This window comes from Lontra canadensis, unplaced genomic scaffold (genome assembly GCF_010015895.1).
Source record: "Lontra canadensis isolate GAN:19392208 unplaced genomic scaffold, GSC_riverotter_1.0 scaffold57, whole genome shotgun sequence".
NCBI lineage: Eukaryota > Metazoa > Chordata > Mammalia > Carnivora > Mustelidae > Lontra > Lontra canadensis.
Window position 1 is genome coordinate 10,653,322 of NW_022631051.1, and position 18,688 is coordinate 10,672,009.

An 18,688-nucleotide genomic window follows, 5' to 3' on the forward strand; every position below is an offset into this window, starting at 1 on the left:
ACTGTGGGACACATAGGCTGGGTGGGGCTGGGCCATCCTGAAGCCCCTCCCCTAACCAGCGCCAATTCCAGGGTGGGGTATGGGCCGCAGATATAACCATGGGCAGGATGACTCAGGAGGTGTCCAGAACTGGGTGCTGGCTGGCCATGGGGGAGCCCTGGTGGACAGAATGAAAGAAATGAGTTGCCTACCAGGATGGGGAGCCCAAGAGGGGCTGAGAGGCTGGTCTACTGGCCTCCTGCAGGCTGCCTCCCCACCAGCAGCCTTGGGGAGGCAGTGGCACTGAGATGTTGAGGGCCCAGATCCTCAGCCCCAGCTCCAGAGGAGCCCCATCTCCTGCCCCTCTGCTGCAGGCAGTCCCCTTGCCCCCTTACCCTTCTTGGTCCTATCCTCTCCATGCCCCCTTCCGCTCCCCAGCACCACACTCATGGCCTCCCTCTTGAAAGAGCATCCTCCTTGCTCAGCTTTCTGCTCTGGTCCAGGGCCTGAGGTCACAGTCAGGCTGGGCACACGGGGATGTATCTTCCCAAACTAGAGGCGAAATGAGGTGCCATCCGATCCGAGAGTGTGGGACCAGGGTTGGGGAACACGGGGAGTGTAGGATCCTCTCCCTGGATGACCACAGTCAGCTAGGGAAAAGACATTCATCTTGGGGTCTGCACTAATATAGTGATTTATTGCTCCTTTAGCCATGTGGGTTACCAAGTTCAAAGAGGGGGAGAAGAAACTGACGAAAATAGTGGCTCATCCAGGACAATCTTCCTTCTCTGCCTTGTCCCTTGATTTCTCTGGAGCTCAGGCTTAAAGCCATGAACTCTGCTTCATTCCCGGCTGGCCCCCTGGGCCAAGAGAGGCTCGCTAGGTATGTGTCTGTGAAGGCTGTGGGAGGGCCTCTTCCTCTATCACTCTGCCGGGCAGCTCTCCGTTAAGGTCCATGGTGTCCGATTGCCTTGACACTGGCACTTGCAAAGTCTCCTCGTTGGGTTTTGGCTCGGACTGTGTCTCGGGCCCTGCCTCCTCCCGGGGCTCCAGCTTGGTGGCAGACTTTTTGTCAGGGCTCTCAGGGGTCCGTGAGGGCTCAGCGCCCCGGGAGCTCTCCCCTTCCTTGTGGATGGCTGTAGAGGACAGGCCCCGCGCCTTGGGCTGCACCCAACAGTGGCTGAGGATCTCGTCGATGTGCAGCCGCCGGTTGACGTCCGGCTGTAGCATGCGGTAGATGAGGTCCTTGCACTCGCCAGTCAGGTGCTTGGAGCGGGGGAAGTTGACGCGGTGCTCCTTCTGGATGCGCAGCATCTTCTTGATGTTGGAGTCATCGTAGGGCATGGAGCCACAGACCATGATGTAGAGGATCACGCCCAGGCTCCAGATGTCGTACACCTTGGGCTGGTAGGGGATGCCCTGTAGCACCTCGGGGGCTGCATACGCCGCTGACCCACAGAAGGTCTTGCTGAGGATGATGCGGCCGCCATCGTCCCGCAGGCAGCGCTTGGAGAAGCCGAAGTCAGACAGCTTGATGTTGAAGTCCTTGTCGAGGAGAAGGTTCTCGCACTTGAGATCTCGGTGGACGACGTCCAGGTCATGGCAGTACTTGATGGCTGAGGAGAGCTGGTGGAACTTCTTGCGAGCATCGTCCTCGTGCAGGGCTCCCCGGGTTTTGATGAACTCCAGGAGGTCACCCTGGACCCCAAGCTCCATGACGATGTAGACCTTGCCGTCTGATGTCTCGAAGATCTCATAGGTCTTGACAATGGAGCGGTGGTTTAGCATGGCCAGAATCTCAATTTCCCGGGGAAGGAATTTCTCCAAGAAGTCCGTGGGGGCTTTCTTGCGGTCGATGATCTTAACCGCCACGTTGAACTTCAGGCGCTCAGAGTAAGCGGATTTGACTTTTGCGTACGAGCCCTCTCCCAAATTTATCCCCATGATGTAGCCTCGTCGTTTGAGGACGGCAGCATCATCCATGGTGCCGGGAGCGCCCAGTGCCTCTGAGGCTGCCCTCTACATCCCTGCGGGACATGGGCCAGCTGCGTCCTCATTTACACTGTGGACAGAGAGTCCTCTGGGCTGGCCGGGCCTGCTGTCCCTGCCTCCTAGAGGCCAAGACTCTGGGGTGGAACGTTCAGCATTGTCCCCCAGGTGACTTCAGTGGGTGAAGTCATAAAGGAGGAGTGCCCTGGGGGAATGAGGCTCTGGCCTTAGCCACTTGGACTTGGAACCCTGGAAGGCCAGCCAGGGGGCTGGAGTGGACCAAAGGCCAGCTGAGAGTGGCCTTGTGCTTGGCTGAGACCTGAGGTAGGCGGGGGCTGTGGGGAACACATTGGTCTGCTGGTGCTTCCAAACAAGGAGCCAGGCCTCCTCGTGGGGTTGATTATTGCAACATGGGGCATCTCAGGAAATCTAGGCTGGATGGTCATTCTGAGTCCCAGCAGGAAACAAAAGACATACTCAAGTTGGGGCAGTCGGAGGACAGTTTAATGAAGTCATCTTATTTACAAAGGTGGGAGTGGAGTTAACAGTAGGGTACCCTAAGGGTAGTTACAGACCCCTGGAAGAAGGGAAGGCTGGTCACTGGAAACTGGGAAGGTATAGAGGCAGTGACTCCACAGGGAGGGAGCTGGGGCAAAATATCCCTGACCTCTTTTCCCTCCCTTCAGCCCTAGAGGGTCTTGGTGGTGTCTACATAGGCAGTCTGCAGGCTGTGCAGGAGGGCCAAAGGTAGAGGTGTTTCAGGAGGGGCAAAGACTCTTGGCCCGGCAGTGACTGCAATTTCAGAAGCCAGGGCTTTGCCTTCTCCCTGCATGGTTGGGCTGGACTTCTCACGTTTCTCCCTCCCCATCTGAACTTTTGCTGGCCTGCTTCTTTAACAGTGGTTCTGCAAGGGGACAGCTGGCGGAGATATCTGCTCTTAGCTGTGACTTCCCTCCCTGGGGTCTGCCCAGCCTGTTACCTTGGCTGGGCTCCCTGGGCACATTGAAGGTTGGGCCTGGGTCTCTTCTGAGTGTAGCAGCTGCTCCTGGGAATGCTCCATGAGGACAATGCAAGCAGCCAGGGCAGTGTTGGACAGGGACGACTGTTTCTGCTAGTAGGGGGGCCCCTCTGCTGTGATAGGCCCTTTGTCTAGCACCTGCCACAGGGCACGCCTGGAGGGAGCAGGGGCAGGCAGGTCTGGCCTAGCCTTGGGTTTTATCTTGGCCATCTCCACTCAGCGGGAGTGGGTACCTCTCTCAGGGACCCTGAGAATCCTGAGACATTCAGGAGGATTATGCCTTGAAGGGACTTGGGAGGACTGCTCCTGGGGAGTAAGTTGGTGGGGTGAGAGGTGGGCCAGGCTAAAATGGGTCCCCCCCTTTTCTCTGCTCCCATTTTCACTCTCTTCCCCAGCCTTGACATCCTGTACTAGGCCTTGTCTGTGTCGCTGGTGGTCCTTCCACTGGACAGCTTGCTCCTCTCCTAGTGGGACAGTGCATCTGCTGTGTTCTCTTCCGCAGACAATCTGTTCCCTGACAGGTGTAAGGCCAGCACTGGGACCATGGTCTCTGGAGCCTTTCCTCCCTGCAGATGTGGTCTGCTGTGGCAGCAGCTGCGCCCAACATTTCTTCCGCCTCCTCCCACATTGTGTAGGCAGGGCTTTTCCTTCAGAGGCCAGCTTCGCTCCCCAGTCTAAGATCTGGGTTTCCCTGTCAGCTCCTCTTGTACGAAACTCCTTTAAGCTATTTCCTTTATCAGTAGCGTGTGCTGGTGAAACCACACCTGCCCGTTCCTTGCAGGGTGAATCCTCCATTCCCCCATCTTCCCACTTCCTCAAAGCTTGTCTGGGTTCCTCCCGTTTTCCTCGTCCCTTTTCCGCAGCGGTTCTGCCTTTAGAGGACCACTTTAGGGAGCACTCTTGGGCCGCTGACCGGAGGTGGGTCTGCAGGTATGCAAGGTGTGACGATCTCTCGCGCCCCAGGGTCCTGCTTCACCCAGTCCACCTCGGTGCCTGGTCCCTCTCCTCTTCCTTCACGCTCCGCCCCCCCCCCCCCCGGCCGCCCCCCCCCCCCCCCCGCCCCCCCCCTTTCTGTATCCGTCTTCTTGACCTGGTTACCCCTCCCCCACCGCCCATGCCCAGCGCGTCGTGCCCTGGGATCCCGGCCCTCAGTAGGCCCTACCGTCCAGGCTCCACCCCCGAGTCCCACCTCTCCGTTTAACCAATGGCACACTTAACTCCTTATAGTCCCGCCCGCCCGTCGGGCCCGCCTCTCTGTCCCCGCCCCCCCACCGTCCCAGCCTCGGGCCTCGCCCCTTTCGGGTACAGCCGCCCAGGCTCCGCCCTGCGCCCTGCCAAGAGTCCACACGCATTGGGACCGTGCAGGCCCCGCCCCCCGCCTCGGCACTCATTGGCCGGCGCCGGCGGCGCGGGCGGGGGGCGGCGCGGAGCTGAGCAGGACGGCCGCCATCTTGCGCGGAGCCGGAGTCGGAACCCGAGACCGAGGCAGAGAGTGCGCGGGATCCCGCGGCCCATTTTAGCCGAGGCTTAGTCGGAGACTTTTCCCGCCGCCCTTCCGCGCCCGGCCCCTAACCCTCAGCCCGGCCCGGTCCCCTGACCCTTATCCCGGCACGGTCCCCTGACCCTCAGTCCGGCCCGGTCCGGCCTCCCCGCGGGGTCACGCGGCCGCCCCGGGGACGATGAACGGAGGATAAATGGTGCCCAAGGCAGACAGCGGAGCCTTCTTGCTGCTCTTCCTGCTCGTGCTCACCGTCACCGAGCCGCTGCGGCCAGGTGCGCGGCGCGGTGGGCGCGGCGCGGTGGGGGCGGTGTGTGGGGGCGGGGCGGGGCCGGGCGGGCAATGTTCGGGGCCGGGGTCGCCCAGGAAGTCCCTCCACCCCGCGGGGCCGAGCCCCAGGAGGGCGCCGGCGAGGCCTGCCGCGAGCCGCCGCGCCCCCTGCCCGGGACTGTGCTCCTCGCCCGGGACTGTGCCGAGAGTTTACCTGGGCTCAGGGCGCCTCGTACATCATTGGAACTTTGTTCTCGGGGGATGTTACCTTTGGATCCGTGTTCCGTGGAGCGCTGCATGCTTTGAGAATGACGGAAGCGAGAGTGATGTCCGTGGCCCGACCTAACTTCTGGGGCCTGGGAGTTCTTTGGCCAAGGAGCTGCGCCCCTGGGGCGCTCCCACCTTGCCCAGCGGCTGGGGTCAGGCTGGAGTTCGGGGGTCGAGAGAGCAGCTCGTGGAAGCACCTGGTTTCCCACGTTTTCCCTCAGCAGTGGTTTGGTGCCCGCGTCACAGCCCTGGAAGCTCCTTGGCTGGAAAACGGTAGCCGCGTTGTTTATTGTCAGTGAGGTGTTGCAGTTGAGAACTGCTCAGCTCAGAGACTGGCGGCCCACCGTGGTACTAGGAGTCCGCCAAGCATCGCACGCAGGAAGCAAGCTTTCTGGGGCAGAGACTGGTGCTGCGGCCGGGTTTCCGCCGTCGGAGCCTGGACATTGCCAGGCACTTAGGAGTGTTCCTTCAATGTGATAATTAAATGCTTCTGGAACTCCCCTCGGAACTTGTGTTTTCATAAGTAAGCTTGTGATGGGGAATCAGCAGCATGGCCACTGGAAAGTCCGGGATAATTTTTATTTCTACCTGTTCTTGTGTACCCCCTCCTCCATTGCACAAGAAAAAAATCAAATCCCCATGTGCAGGGCGGATTTATCCATCAGGCACAGGAGGCCTGGTGCTGGGGACCCACAGTGAATGCTTTTAGTGGTCTCCTTTTAAAATCAGCGAGGAAAAACCCCTGACCTTTTAGGTCAAAGAAAATGTTATAGTATACACATACAGATTTATTGTCTTTATACCGATGCATTTGAAAGTATGATTCTTAATATTATCTTTTATGGAGGAAGGGGACCATGAAAAGCAGAATTGTCCAGGGCCATTGTCTGTGAGCTCTGTCAGGTTTCTGTTAAAGGCTGGCTGGGGGACACAGTGGTGTGCCACTCTCCATAATGCCTCAGCGAGGGCTCTTACCGCAGATATGACACACCTCTCTGACTTTGTCATTCTTACAGAGTTCTGTCTTCTCCCCAGTATTTACTTGGTGGCCAAGGCCCTGGGCCCATACTCAACCTGGAATCACTCCAGTGATGCTGCTCTGGGCTCCCTGTAGAACTGGTTGCTCATTGCTTCTGATGGTTCTCTGCGCAGCAGGGTGACTGGTTGTGGGGTAGCCTTAGTGGGAATGGAAGCCAAAAAAGGCCTACGTTTGGAGTATTGGAGTATTGAATGGGCCCTTGAGGACCAGAGCCGATAGATTTATGGCTTGTTGTGATTAAAATCTTTAGAAAACATGTCTGCATCTGTAGAGTGGTGGGAGGGACATCATTCTATTCTGGCTCTTGAGTCCCAGTTTTGCCTCTCAGTCCCTCAGGTGGACTCTGTGGGACCAAGCCACACATGCTTGTGTTCCTTGGGGTGCCTCTGGTTCCAGGTCCAGCATCTCCTGCCTGGATGATAGAGGTGACTGATGTCCCCAGCTCCCTTTCCTTTGCTGTCCGTGTATCCTGCCAGCTGGCCAGCAACAGTTCAAAAAGTTTTCAGATGCTCACTGTCTGCTTGCCGCTAGGGATGCTCAAATGAACTGAATAAACCCCTTTCTCTAGGAGTGCCCTTGAGGTATGGAAGCAGAAACTAGATGTAAATCAGGTCTTCCGGTATGGGGGCTTAGAGGCAGGCAGCAGAGGTGGTGGACCAGTCATTTGTAGCAGGGGAGGGCTTCCTAGGAGACCTCATATTGAGGTCTGAGTTGGGGCAGGGAGGAAGCAAAGTTATCCTTAGCATTCCACGACTTTTCAGATCAGAACTTTGCAGTGGCTTCTGGTGGTATCTTGAGCTGCTCTGCGAAATCCTGGGGGACTCCAACTGGTTCCCTGATTTTGGCTGAGCAGCAAGGGCAGGTCTCATTTGGGGTCAGATGTTCTCCATGGGTGCTTGTATGTGCTCTGTGTCCTTCCAGGCAGAGGTCTGCTGGTTGGTTCTTGTGAAGGAGACCTTCCCTGTCTTAATGTGCATTCTTTCTGTGGGAGTCCCAGCTTTGACCTGTACTTGGGTGTGAGGAGGGCATCAGGCAGAACCTGCTTCCCAGGAGGGAGGGAGTCCTTGAGGACCAGGGCCAAGCCAGCTTTGGCTCTTCCCCGGTGTAGGCTGGGGTGTGAGGCCTTTCACACAGTGGGGGCAACAGAGCTTTTGGCAAAGTTTCTTAATGCGTGTTTGATCTAGTTTGATTAAGGATGTGTTACATGCCACGTGCTGTTCTGATGTGTATGGACATGTGCATTGCTTATCTCTCTGGTGGTCCCTGTGATGTAAGATGACTGCTATTAGCCCCATTTTACAGACGGGAACACAATCACAGAGAGTTCACGAAACTAAGTGGCTAAGATGAGATTTCAGCCCAAATGTCTGGCCTGTGTTTCCATCACGTGCCTTTGGTTGTGGCTCTGTCTATCCCAGCTGTGTGTGTCCTGCGCTGGCCATCCTTAACCCCAGCTGTGGAACTTCGGGCCACATCTTTTCCCATGACAGACCCAGTGGTTCTCCAGGTGAGGGCGCAGACCCTTTTTTATCTAGAAGGGATAGTTCTAGGGATAGAACTAGCCATCCCATCAAATCCCTTTCATGGTTAGCTGTTAACGACCAGTGGTGGTGTGTATCTCCCTCCTGGGGCTGTGGTGAGACCTCTGCTGAGGGGCAACAAGCATGGCGGGGCTTCTGGGGAGCCAGTGGCTGTGGTGTCTTCTCGTTGTCTCTTTCTCTATGTGTGCAGGTAATGCAGCAGCAATTGCTGATTCAGAAAGTGTTTTTCTAGCTTCAATTATGATGGAAAATCATGCCATGGTGTTAGCCACAGCTCAGTCTAGGGTGACCCCACCATACATAGCTGAGAAACATTTGCCGCCTCCAAGTGAGCTCTGCCCCAGCCCTCTAAAAAGGCTTGTGTTCAGTCAGGCTGCCTGATGAGGTGGTGGGACTGGAAGCTGTCTTCTTTTTGCTGTTGGGAAAGCTGGCTGGGAGAGGCAAATGACTTGTGTAAGGTCGCATAGATGGTGAGCAGCACAGCTGGGATTCAAAACCAGGTGAGCTGGTTCCGAGTTAAGGGTTCTTTCCCCTTTGTCATTAGGGACCCAGAGGGGCCTGTTCTCTGTGCTGAACTAGGAAATTGTCAGTGAACTGACTTGTGGCTGCAGCACCTTGCTTCTGGAGCAGCACTTGAGTTAGTGGATAGGAGAGTGTGGCCGTTTTACAAGCACATGTGGCTGGAGCTCATAGGAGTAGCTGGGAAGTTGAACCTGCACCTGGGCTTGCCAGGCGCCTTCCTAATTCTGAGCTCTTTCCTTCACAGCCCGCCTTCCTATGTAACACTGTAGAACTCACCGTGCTGGCTGATTGTGCTTTTAGCTTAATGATTTCATTCTTTTTGGAATGTAGGGTTAACACACTTTCCAACCTCACTAGCTAGCTAATGAATTGTCTTTTTTTTTTTTTAATATGTAAAGAAAACTCGGAAATAATTTCAAAATTACAGAAAAGTTGCAGGAATAAAACTCATGCAAAGAACACCTGCATATCGGGGCGCCTGGGTGGCTCAGTGGGTTAAGTCTCTGCCTTCAGCTCAGGTCATGATCCCAGGGTTCTGGGATCGAGCCCCGCATCGGGCTCTCTGTTCAGCAGGGAGCCTGCTTCCCCCCTCTCTCTGCCTGCCCCTCTGTCTGCTTGTGACCTCTCTCTCTCTCTCTGTCAAATAAATAAATAAATAAAATCTTAAAAAAAAAAAAAAGAACACCTGCATATCCTCAGACTTACTTGTTGTTAGCATTGTAGCTCATCTGCCTTATCCCTCATGTGTGCACGTGTGCACATAATTTATCTTCTGAACAGTTTGAGAGTAAGTGGGCCTTTCCCCTTGCACACTTTGGCTACTGCAGAGAGCAGGAAGAAGCTCCTGGCACTTGGCAGCCCCGGGAGATGAATGGTGATGCCTCCCCACAGCCCTGTAACCAGCCCTCACCACAACCTGCTGTGTACTGGGCGCTGTCGCCAGCTCCCACCTGCCGTGTGCCGGGCACCGTCACCACTTGAAAGTATTGAGGGCACAGGAAGCACTGTGGTTAAAGCTCCGTTTGGCCCAGGTGGCAGGGAGTCAGGTCATTGTTTCAGTTGGCCATTCCGGTCTTTGGAACAGAAAATGTGCTGCTGTCACACACTTCGCCAGACAGGTCTGCACCTTCTTGCTGCTGTTCCTCTGGCCCAGATTGCTCTTGCCTGCAGCCTTCCTTGGTCCTGCTTCTTTGGCCGGCCCACCAGCACTTACCTCACCGCTTCCCTCCCCTGGGCAGTTTGGCAGCGCCGAGGCTTGTTGTCCTCTTAGCCATCATGGCAGGTGATCTAGTTCTCAGTCCTCCCTGCTGGATGATCTCTTACCTCTGTTCCTCTGCCTGCCTCGCTGCTGGGCGTAGGGAGACGTTGGTTGTCTCTTGACTCGGAGTGGAATGTATCAGTGACAGCATGTAGGACTAGTAGATAGCAAGGGACTGGTGAAATGTCTTTTGTCCACTGCCAGATTGTTCCCTTCATCCCATGTGCTTTTGTATTTGGGGTGCTGAGGAGTTGGTGAATTGTCCCTTCCTCTTCCAGTCTACAGAGTGGGTTAGTCAACCCGAGAACCCAATTTTGGGCCAACACTTTGCCAGAATGGTGGGTGGGCCCTAAGTATGGTTATTCCATGCTAGCTGTATTTTTGTTTCTGGTGTGATTTACCAGTTGACTCGGGGTGTTTAGTGAAAGTCAGTCACATCTTGTCCTGCTGCTCCAAGCTGGGCTATGTGTTGCATCCGCGTGGACATGGTTGCCTTGACAGGGCAAGTCTAGGGGAGGGTGAATGGCCTGTGTGACATGGTTGGAGCGTCGTGAGCTGTAGACCCAGAGTGTCCTGGGGCTTCTGGGCGTCGACGTGGGAGGGAGGAAAGCCCAGGTCTTATGTTGCTTCACACAAGCTGTTTGGAAAAGGAATGACTGTGGTTTAGAACACAGTGAGTCCGGTGTGGTGGGTTAAGAGCATGGACCCTAGAGCTGCATGCCTGGGTGTTAGGGCGCAGTGTGCTGCCCACTGACTGTGCTGAGCCTCAATTTCCTCATCTGTAACACAGACATAATAGAACATACTGGAGAGAGATGCTGTGAGAATTAAAATCAATGTGTATAGAGCTCTTAACACATCTGACAAAAAGGCCATTCTTGTTAACTCCGAATGGACTTTAGAGAGTGTAGGGACTCCCTGCCCCCCCTGCCAAAAGTCTGGGTGCATGAGTGTGTGGGCATAAGGGCATGTTTCTTGGGAGAGAGCCCCCACCTGGGAGGCAGCAGAGCAAAGTGGCTTTGAGCACTGTCTGACACACAGTGAGCGCTAAATGAGTCTAGCCATTCCCATGGTCTGAGAGCGGGTGTATGTGGCTTCCTAGAGCCCCCAAAACAGCCACAGTGCTTTGGACAGGGCTAGGCTTGTTCATACTGACACGTTTTACTCTTTGTCACGTTCATGTTGTGTCCCCTGGGCCTAGTTTGGCACAGAGTGGGCACTCAGAAATCAGTTATTGAACAAATGCACAAATGGCTATTTATATTTTGACATAAAGAGCAGCAGCTCCCTTAGCCAGCGGGCCTCGCAGCTGCCCCTGGGGGGTGGTGAGGATGAGGGCCTTGTGGCTGCCTGCAAGAACGCCTTTGGTGGACCCATGTGTTCGGGGGGAGTGCTGCAGAGCCAGCTGGCCTGGGCCTCACACTGGGGGGAGCTTGCTCCTGTGGGGGTGAGCTGGGCGGCGAGGTGAGAGTGGGTGAAGACTTCCTCATGGATCCTCGGATCCTTGTTGAAGTTCAGCAGCCACCCAGCCTGGGGTGGGGGTGGGGGTTGGGCAGGAAGGCTTTGGGGTGGGTGGGTGGGGCCTCCTCTCTAATGGATTTGCTGGGCACGGAGGCTTGGGAACCAACTTCCCCCTGCAGGAGGACATGGCTTGCCCTTCCCTGGGCCATTGCACAGCACAAGTCTTGTTTGAGAGCTGGTGGGTACAAGAGCTGCCATACTTGCCCTTTGGCTTTCTCTGCCTTCTCTGCTTGGTGTGGCCTTTGTTTCAGCCAGCTTGGCCTGGTCATTGTCCCTAGTCTGTGCCCCTGATTCCCTCCAGTCTCTGTAGGCTGTCTTCCAGATCCCTCGCAGCCAGCCATCAGTTTGATCACCTTGTTGTCTGTCTGCCTGCCCTCAGCTGTTGACTACTCTGTGTTGAACAGGACAGGGCTGAGAGCAGAGCCCTGGACTAACAGAGCCTTCAGGTGTCCACCTTATTCTTCCCTGTCTTGGAAGCTTTGTTTCCACAAGACCTTCCATAGGAGTTTATGGCTATGGAGAGGATTGCTTGGGGCTCCCTGGGGTGCCGGATAAGGGGCAAGAGCCACTGCAGAGGTTATCCCAAGAGGATCAGCTGGGAGATGGGAGGTTCCAGGACCTTCATTGCTTAGACTGACATCAGGTCCTCTGATGCAGAGGCCTTTTTTTTTTTTTTTTTAAGATTTTATTTATTTATTCATATGACAGAGATCACAAGTAGGCAGGCTGAACAGAGATCCCAGGACCTGGAGACCATGACCTAAGCCATCCAGGCGTCCCATGCAGAGGCCTTTTGAGTGCTACTGGCTGCTTCCTGGGGTCTCTGGGTCTGTTAATTTATCCCTGGCTTTGTGGTCTTACAGGGCAGAGTGAGAGGCCTGGAAGTACCTGAAAGAGATGAGGTTCATTTAGGGCCAAGGCAGGCTTGTGCTGCAACCCTCAGTGGTTTGTGGGCCACTCCTTCAGATGCTCCCTCCACCCCATTAGTGCGAGTGGGATGCACATACAGAATGAGCCACAGTGAAAGCCCAGGACAGTTTGGAAAAATGATGTTGATTTTCTTTTTAATGTTTACAGAAATTTCATACATGGACTATTTTATACAAATGGAATTATACTTAGATAATTTCTTGAGTTTTTCAGTGGACAGTGTTCTGGAGATCTTTGTAGGCTAGCGCACATAGCTGTACTTCTTTTTTTTTTTTTTTTGTGAGAACTTTCCTTAGTCTTACTTTGTTTTGTCTGTAGGGTCTGGTTCTCAGAGAGGCCTCTTAACCTAAATTTTTCATCAACCAGAAGCTTTAGTTTAGTGAGATTTACAATTAGAGTGGCATGGCTGATAGGTTGGGGTTCCTAGCTCCTAAAATACATAGGCAGTATTTCCAGGGCTGTTCCCAGACCCTCATGTCTTTGTCTCAGTCTAAACCTAGATCTGCAACAACTCCAGGTTGGGCTTCTGGTTTTCACATGTATTTATACTATAATTCAAATTTGTGTGCTTATTTATCTAAATGGCATGCTTTCACCACAGATAATTTAGAATTAGAGTGGCCTTTTAGGGGAACATTGACATGAGCAAAATCATTCACTTGAGAGGTCCCTTAAGAGCAAAAATGAAACTAAATCCCAAAGACCCAATGGTCAGCATTTTTTTATTGGTATGAGGCAGCTTAATTCCAAAAAGAATTAAGATGTCAGGATATCTTCCTTCAAAGGGAGGCAGAGGGATACTTCATTCTTTAAAAAAACAAAAACAAACGAAAACAAAACTTTCTACTTTGGGAACATGCATACATACAGAAAAGTTGCAAAGTTCACCTAGATTCACCAATTAACATTCGACTCATCACGCATTTGTGTGCACTGGCATGTGTATACAGATGTGTTTCGTACTTATGGGGGAAACTACTTGAAACTAAGTTGTAGGCATCATGACCCTTCATTTCTAAGTCCCTCAGTGTGTATTTCCTAAGAAGAAGGCCATTCTTTTATCAGCACAGTGTAGTTGTCAAATTTAGGAAGTTTAACGTTGATGTAGTACTGTTAGCCATGTTCCTATTTTACCAATTGTCCCATTACAGCATATTTTCCCAAGCCAGGATCCAACCAGGGGGGGTCATGTATTGCATTTAATTTTGATGTCTGTTTCATATTTTAAAATCTGGAACATCTTCCTGTCTGTCTTTCGTGTTACAGACTTGTGAAAAAGTATAGTCAGTCATTTTATGGACTGTTCCTCATTTTGGGATTATCAGATTGTTACGATCAGATTTAGTTGATGCATTTTTGGCAGGTACAGTCCCCCAGATCATTGAGTCCTCCTTGGTGCATGCGTCTGGAAGCACAGCCCATCAGTTTGTTGCAGGAATGGCGATACTAACATTCATCACGTGGTAGGGTGGCATTGGCTACATTTCTTTGGGAAAAGTGCCTTTCCACCTTTGTGATTGGCAGGTAATTGGTAGGGAGATAGCCTTACCCATTGTTTTTCAGCATCTGTTAATGATTCTTGCCTGAATCAGTTAACCACTGTGATAATTGCTAAATAGTGATGATTTTCTCTTTTTCTTTTAGTAGTCTACTATAAAAGAGGGCTTCTGTTTTTCATTTTTTACTGTCCGTATGGATTCATGGATTCTTTCTATTCAATTGTTATAGTCTATTATTGTCATGGTTCATTTTGATACTTATATTGTCATTGATATATTAAAAGGGAAACCCCTTCAGGCTGATTTCTGCATCCTTCTGACATGTCCTCATTTATTTTGAACATCCCTTATTACCAGTCTCATCTTGTGTCTTTTCCTGCTGCAGGCATTTTTCCATGGAACTCTGGTTCCTTTTAATGGAAGATGGTGTTTAGAAGCCAGGATCTTGGTGCTGGGTGTGTTCATTGCTACTGGGATACTGCTGCTGCCAGACCCTTCAGGCCAGCTGGGGGGGCGTGTGCGTGTATGTCCATCTGTCTCTGTGCATGTGTGTGTATGGATGTGTCTGTGTGTGTCTCTTTTTATGTGGGTTCGTACTGTTTGTTTTTGTCCCAACCCAGCATTATGGGATCTTGCTTCCTTTTCCTGTTTCATATTTGTATCTCCCTTTTTCTGTAGTGAGAACTCTGGCTTCCAACATCAGTAGATTTACTTGTTTGCTTAGTCCTGCCCTGTGCACAGAATAGTTTGAGAAGTGCTACACCCATTACCACTACAGCAGCAAACCAACTCAGTAAAATTTTGGATTTTTTTTTTTCCTTTTTGCAGCTCTTTTTGTCTTTAGACTGATAGTATATGTATGGTGTACTGGGTCCAAAAGCTACCTGGATTAATTTTTTCTCTCTTTCTTCCTTGTATTTGTTAAACACTTAGGTTCAGAACCTTGTTGATTTGGGGGCACCTGGCAGGCTCAGTTAGCAGAGTGTGTGACTCTTGATCTCAGGATCTTGAGTTCAAGCCCCGTGCTGGGCATGGAACCTAGTTGAAATTAAAAAACAAAACAAAACAAAGAAACCCAACTGTTGATTTGAAACCACCTTTACTAAATAGACTATTGAGAGAAGTAATTATTAGAATGTCATTATAATAAGCTTCTACTTCGTCACCCTAATCGGTAAGGAAACATTTCCTTTTTGAATAGGTTGTGTTTTCCTGGCTAAGTTAAAAATCATTTTTAGGACTAGATTTTACACTTTTTTTTTTAAAAGATTTTATTTATTCGACAGACAGAGATCACAAGCAGGCAGAGAAGCAGGCAGAGAGAGAGAGAGGAGGAAGCAGGCTCCCCACTGAGTAGAGAGCCCCATGCAGGGCTCCATCCCAGGACCCTGGGATCATGACCTGAGCCGAAGGCAGAGGCTTTAACCTACTGAGCCACCCAGGCGCCCCTAGATTTTACACTTTTAACAAGTCAGCTCATTAGTGTAAATTGCTCTTTGCTTAAGATATTTTTTCCAATTTTGTTTCTCTGGTTTGAAGAGAGTTATGTATGTTGAATAAATTACCACTCAGCATCAGTAAAGAGAAAGGCCAAGTTAAACATAACAAAAATTATATTCCTTAGATTTTAACATTAATAAGTGCTATTAATTAGTTCTTTAAATTGGTTAATCTTAAAATCTGATGGAGTGTATTAGAAATTACTTTATAGTACTAACTACAGTGTGGTGTCCAGGATTGGATCCTGGAACAGGAAAAGGACATAAGTGGGACAACCAGTGGAATTCCAATAGTCTGGAATTCAATTCATAGAAAGGTACCAATGTTGGTTTCCAAATTATGCCAAATGGTAGTGTGTAGTGTAAGGTAATTAACAACCGGGGAAACTGGATGAGGGCGTATGGGAACTTTCTGTAAACCTTAAATTATCCTATAGTGGAAAGTTCATTTGAAAAGTTACTTTGTAATAAGTGAATATTTAAAAATGAGTTATTTTTCATTTCTAAGAGTCCCAAGACCTTGTCATCCTAGTTTGGTCAGTGTAATTTTGGCAATTCACTTTGTAATTTCAGCTGCTGCTTTGGGAAAATAAGTGGAGGGTTTAGATGTCTGGGATCATTTGAGCCCAAGTTTGTTTAAAAAGCTCCCAGTTCTGGGGCACCTGGTTGACTCAGTATGTTAAGCATCTGCCTTTGGCCCGGGTCATGATCTTAGGGTCCTGGGATCGAGCCTCTGTCAGGCTCCCTGCTCATTGGGGAGTCTGCTTCTCCCTCTGCCTCTCTCGCTGCTCATGCCTATTCACTCATTCTCTCTCTCTCTCAAATAAATAAAACCTTTAAAAAAAAAAAAAAAAGCTCCCAGTTCCACCATCCTCCCCATCATGTGTGATGTGGGCGAGCTGTCTGAAGATGGGGTTGAGCTTGGCCCAGGAGTTTGGGCATAGTTGTGCACATGCTTTATCTGACAGTCCTATTTGGGAGGGAGGCAGTGAGGCAGGTGGTAGGTCCGTTTTAGAGATTGGGATGCTGAGGCCCAGAGAGGATAATTAACATTGCCTGGTGGCCAGTCACTCGGCTTTTAAGTAGAAGCAGCGGAAACCGGAAACTGAAGATTGCTATCTTGAGCCAGGTGCTCTACCTCTTGCACCATGCTTCCAGAATAAGATGAAAGAGCTCCACAACTGTGGGGAACTGAGTGGAGACAAATGCACCACCATCCGGCGCCCACCTGCGAAGGAAGAGGCCACCTCTTAGTGCTCGTGTCTTCTGTCCGGCTCCACCAGCATTTTGTGTGGACACTGATGCTGTGTCACAGCTCTTTGGACCTAGCTGACCAGTTCCAGGAATTAGTGTTTTAGCAGTCTCCCCTGCTGATTTCAGCACCCTCTGATTGCAACCAAGAAAACATGGACATTTTAAGAAGTTTGGAAGTCTTGTTAATAATCTTACCTATCACCTCCTTGTGGATTTTGAACCATAAGGCTCTATTATCTCTTAAGAAGCATTAATAGAAGTTAATGATCAGAACAAGGTATTTAAAAGGATTTCATATAACTAAATGTAAAAGTGGTAATTCTTTTAAAAACCAGAAAGTAACGCCAAAAATGATTAGGACACACAATAAAACAATGTTACAAGATTCTGTCTAGTTGCTGTTGTGGGTTTCTCCTTTATAATTGCAGTGTGAGGTGTGGTGCTCTTTTTATAGAAAGCACATACTCATATCAGCCTTATTTTACAGATGAAGAAACAGCTTGGAAGAGTAAGTGACTTGCTCAAGGTCACACAACTTGTAAGTGGTGGAGCCAGTATGTAAAATCCAGGCAAGCTAGAGCTCACGCTCCACTGTTGTGTAGCTTCAGTAGGTACTTTGTTACCCCCAGCTCTTTGCCCTCTGCTCCCTCTCATCTCTTTGCTCCTGACTTTTCAACTTGGACTTCCTTGCCCACCCACTTTTCTTGTCGTCTTCCCATAGCCTTGGACACCGGCGTCATGGTGCTTATCCCCCATCTCAGCTGTCCATGGCTGTGTCTTCACGGCTGTCCTTCAGGCAGCCTCACACTTGGCTTGCAGGGAGCCAGAAGCATCCCCTGTTGGCCTGGTCCTGTATTTTTGGCCTTGGTTCTTGGCTGCTGTTAGTATTATTGTCATTATCATCTCACCATCCCTGTGCTACCCTCCCACCCATTTCTGAGCATCGTGCGCTCTGCTAAGCACTAGAAGTGCAGTAGCTTAGTGAACGGTAACCCAGCTTCTTGGATAGAGTTTTTGATGTGTTGAGTCCTCCTCTTGGTTTTGGTTCGGAAATAAGTGTATGAAATGAAACTTTCAGGCTGTCATTGTAATCTTTGAGTATTCTTTAAAGAGGACCACTAGTGAAAAGCTGTGTGCTTTTGTGAGCTTTTCATGCAGGTGTCAGCTTTGTCCCCACTGAGCTAACCTGAGGGAGGAGTTGGGGCCTTACTGTCAGTCTCCTTTTAGAGTGCCTCAGACTTATAGGCCTGTTTTCTTGCAGGAGTTTATTCGGTGTTAATATTTCCCTCGTGGCTTTAAAATCCCTCCCTGTCTTGTCTGTGCTTGTGTCACCTCATTTTATGTATCAGAAACCGGCCCTGGGAGGGATATGAGGAGACCTCATCTTGTTTTCTCTAAGTGGGGTAGTAATAAAACTGATCTTAGAGGGTTGTTAACTGGGTCTAGGGAAACAAGGTTTAGGTTATTTGTTTTTTTAAATTTTCAAGTTGTGGTAAAGAACATAATATAAAATATACCATCTTAACCATTTTTAAGTGCACAGTAGTATTAACAAAATGCACCCCGTTGGGCAACAGATCTTGAACTTTCCCATTTTGCAAAACTGGAACTCATTAACCCACTGAACAACTTCCCTTTTCCTCTTTCCCCCTGCTCCTGGCATTCCAATTTTTAAGAGTTTAACTACTTTAGAAACCTCATGTAAGTGGAATCATGCAGTATTTGTCTTTTTGTAACTGGTTTATTTCACTTAGCAAAATGTCTTCAAGGTTCATCGATGTTGTAGCATGAGAGAATTTCCTTTTCTTATGGTTGAATGGTATTCAGTGTATGAATATATCACATTTTCTTTATCCATTCATCTGTGAGTCATTTAGATTGCTTCTGCCTCTTGACTATTGTAAATAATGCTACAATGAACATGAACATGCAAATATCTCTTTAAGATCCAGTTTTTGGTTTTTTGGATACATATCCAGAATTGGGATTGCTGGGTCATATGGTAATTCTATTTTTAATCTATCATGGAACATCCATACTGTTTTCAATGGTGACTGCACCATTTTACATTCCTACCAGTAGTGCACGAGGGTTCCAATTTTTCTGTATTCTTATTACTTACTATTTTGTTTTTTCTTTCTTTCTTTTTTTTTTTTTTAAATAGTGGCTGTCCTAAAGGGTATATAGTAATACCTTGTTAAGGTTTTGATTTGCATTCCTCTAATGATTAATGATGTTGAACATCTTGTCATATTCTTGTTGGCCATTTGTATATTTGGAGATATGTCTAACTCACATCCTTTCCCCATTTTTTAATTTTTAAAATTTTTATTTATTTGAGAGAAAGAGGGTGTGCATGTGTGCATGCATGGTGTGGGGGAGGGTCAGAGGGAGAGAGAAACTTAAGCAGACTCTGTTCTGAACATGGAGTCTGACATGGGACCTGATCTCACAACCATGAGATCATGAGCTAATTGGGAACCAAGAGTCAGACACTTAACCAACTGTACCACCTAGGTGCCCCCCTTTGCCCATTTTTAAATTGGATTATTTGTAATTTTGTTGTTAAATTGTAGGAGTTCTTTATATGTGCTGGATACTAAT

General features: G+C 50.0%; 2 protein-coding genes across 5 annotated transcripts in view; one reads left to right on the plus strand and one right to left on the minus strand.

Moving 5' to 3' along the window:
• Nucleotides 1–634: 634 nt before the first annotated feature.
• Nucleotides 635–2,358, minus strand: TSSK1B (testis specific serine kinase 1B). The gene has a single exon (XM_032875923.1). The coding sequence runs from the start codon at nucleotides 1,960–1,962 to the stop codon at nucleotides 859–861; it is 1,104 nt and encodes a 367-aa protein (XP_032731814.1). The 5' UTR covers nucleotides 1,963–2,358; the 3' UTR covers nucleotides 635–858.
• A 2,092-nt stretch (nucleotides 2,359–4,450) lies between these two features.
• DGCR2 (DiGeorge syndrome critical region gene 2) overlaps nucleotides 4,451–18,688 on the plus strand; it is a 91,563-nt gene continuing 77,325 nt past the window's right edge. For all 4 annotated transcript variants that reach the window (XM_032875914.1, XM_032875915.1, XM_032875916.1 and 1 more), the window contains exon 1: nucleotides 4,451–4,759. In XM_032875914.1, coding sequence (XP_032731805.1) covers nucleotides 4,681–4,759 — 79 coding nt within the window. In that variant the 5' untranslated portion in view covers nucleotides 4,451–4,680. The remainder of the gene's footprint in view (nucleotides 4,760–18,688) is intronic.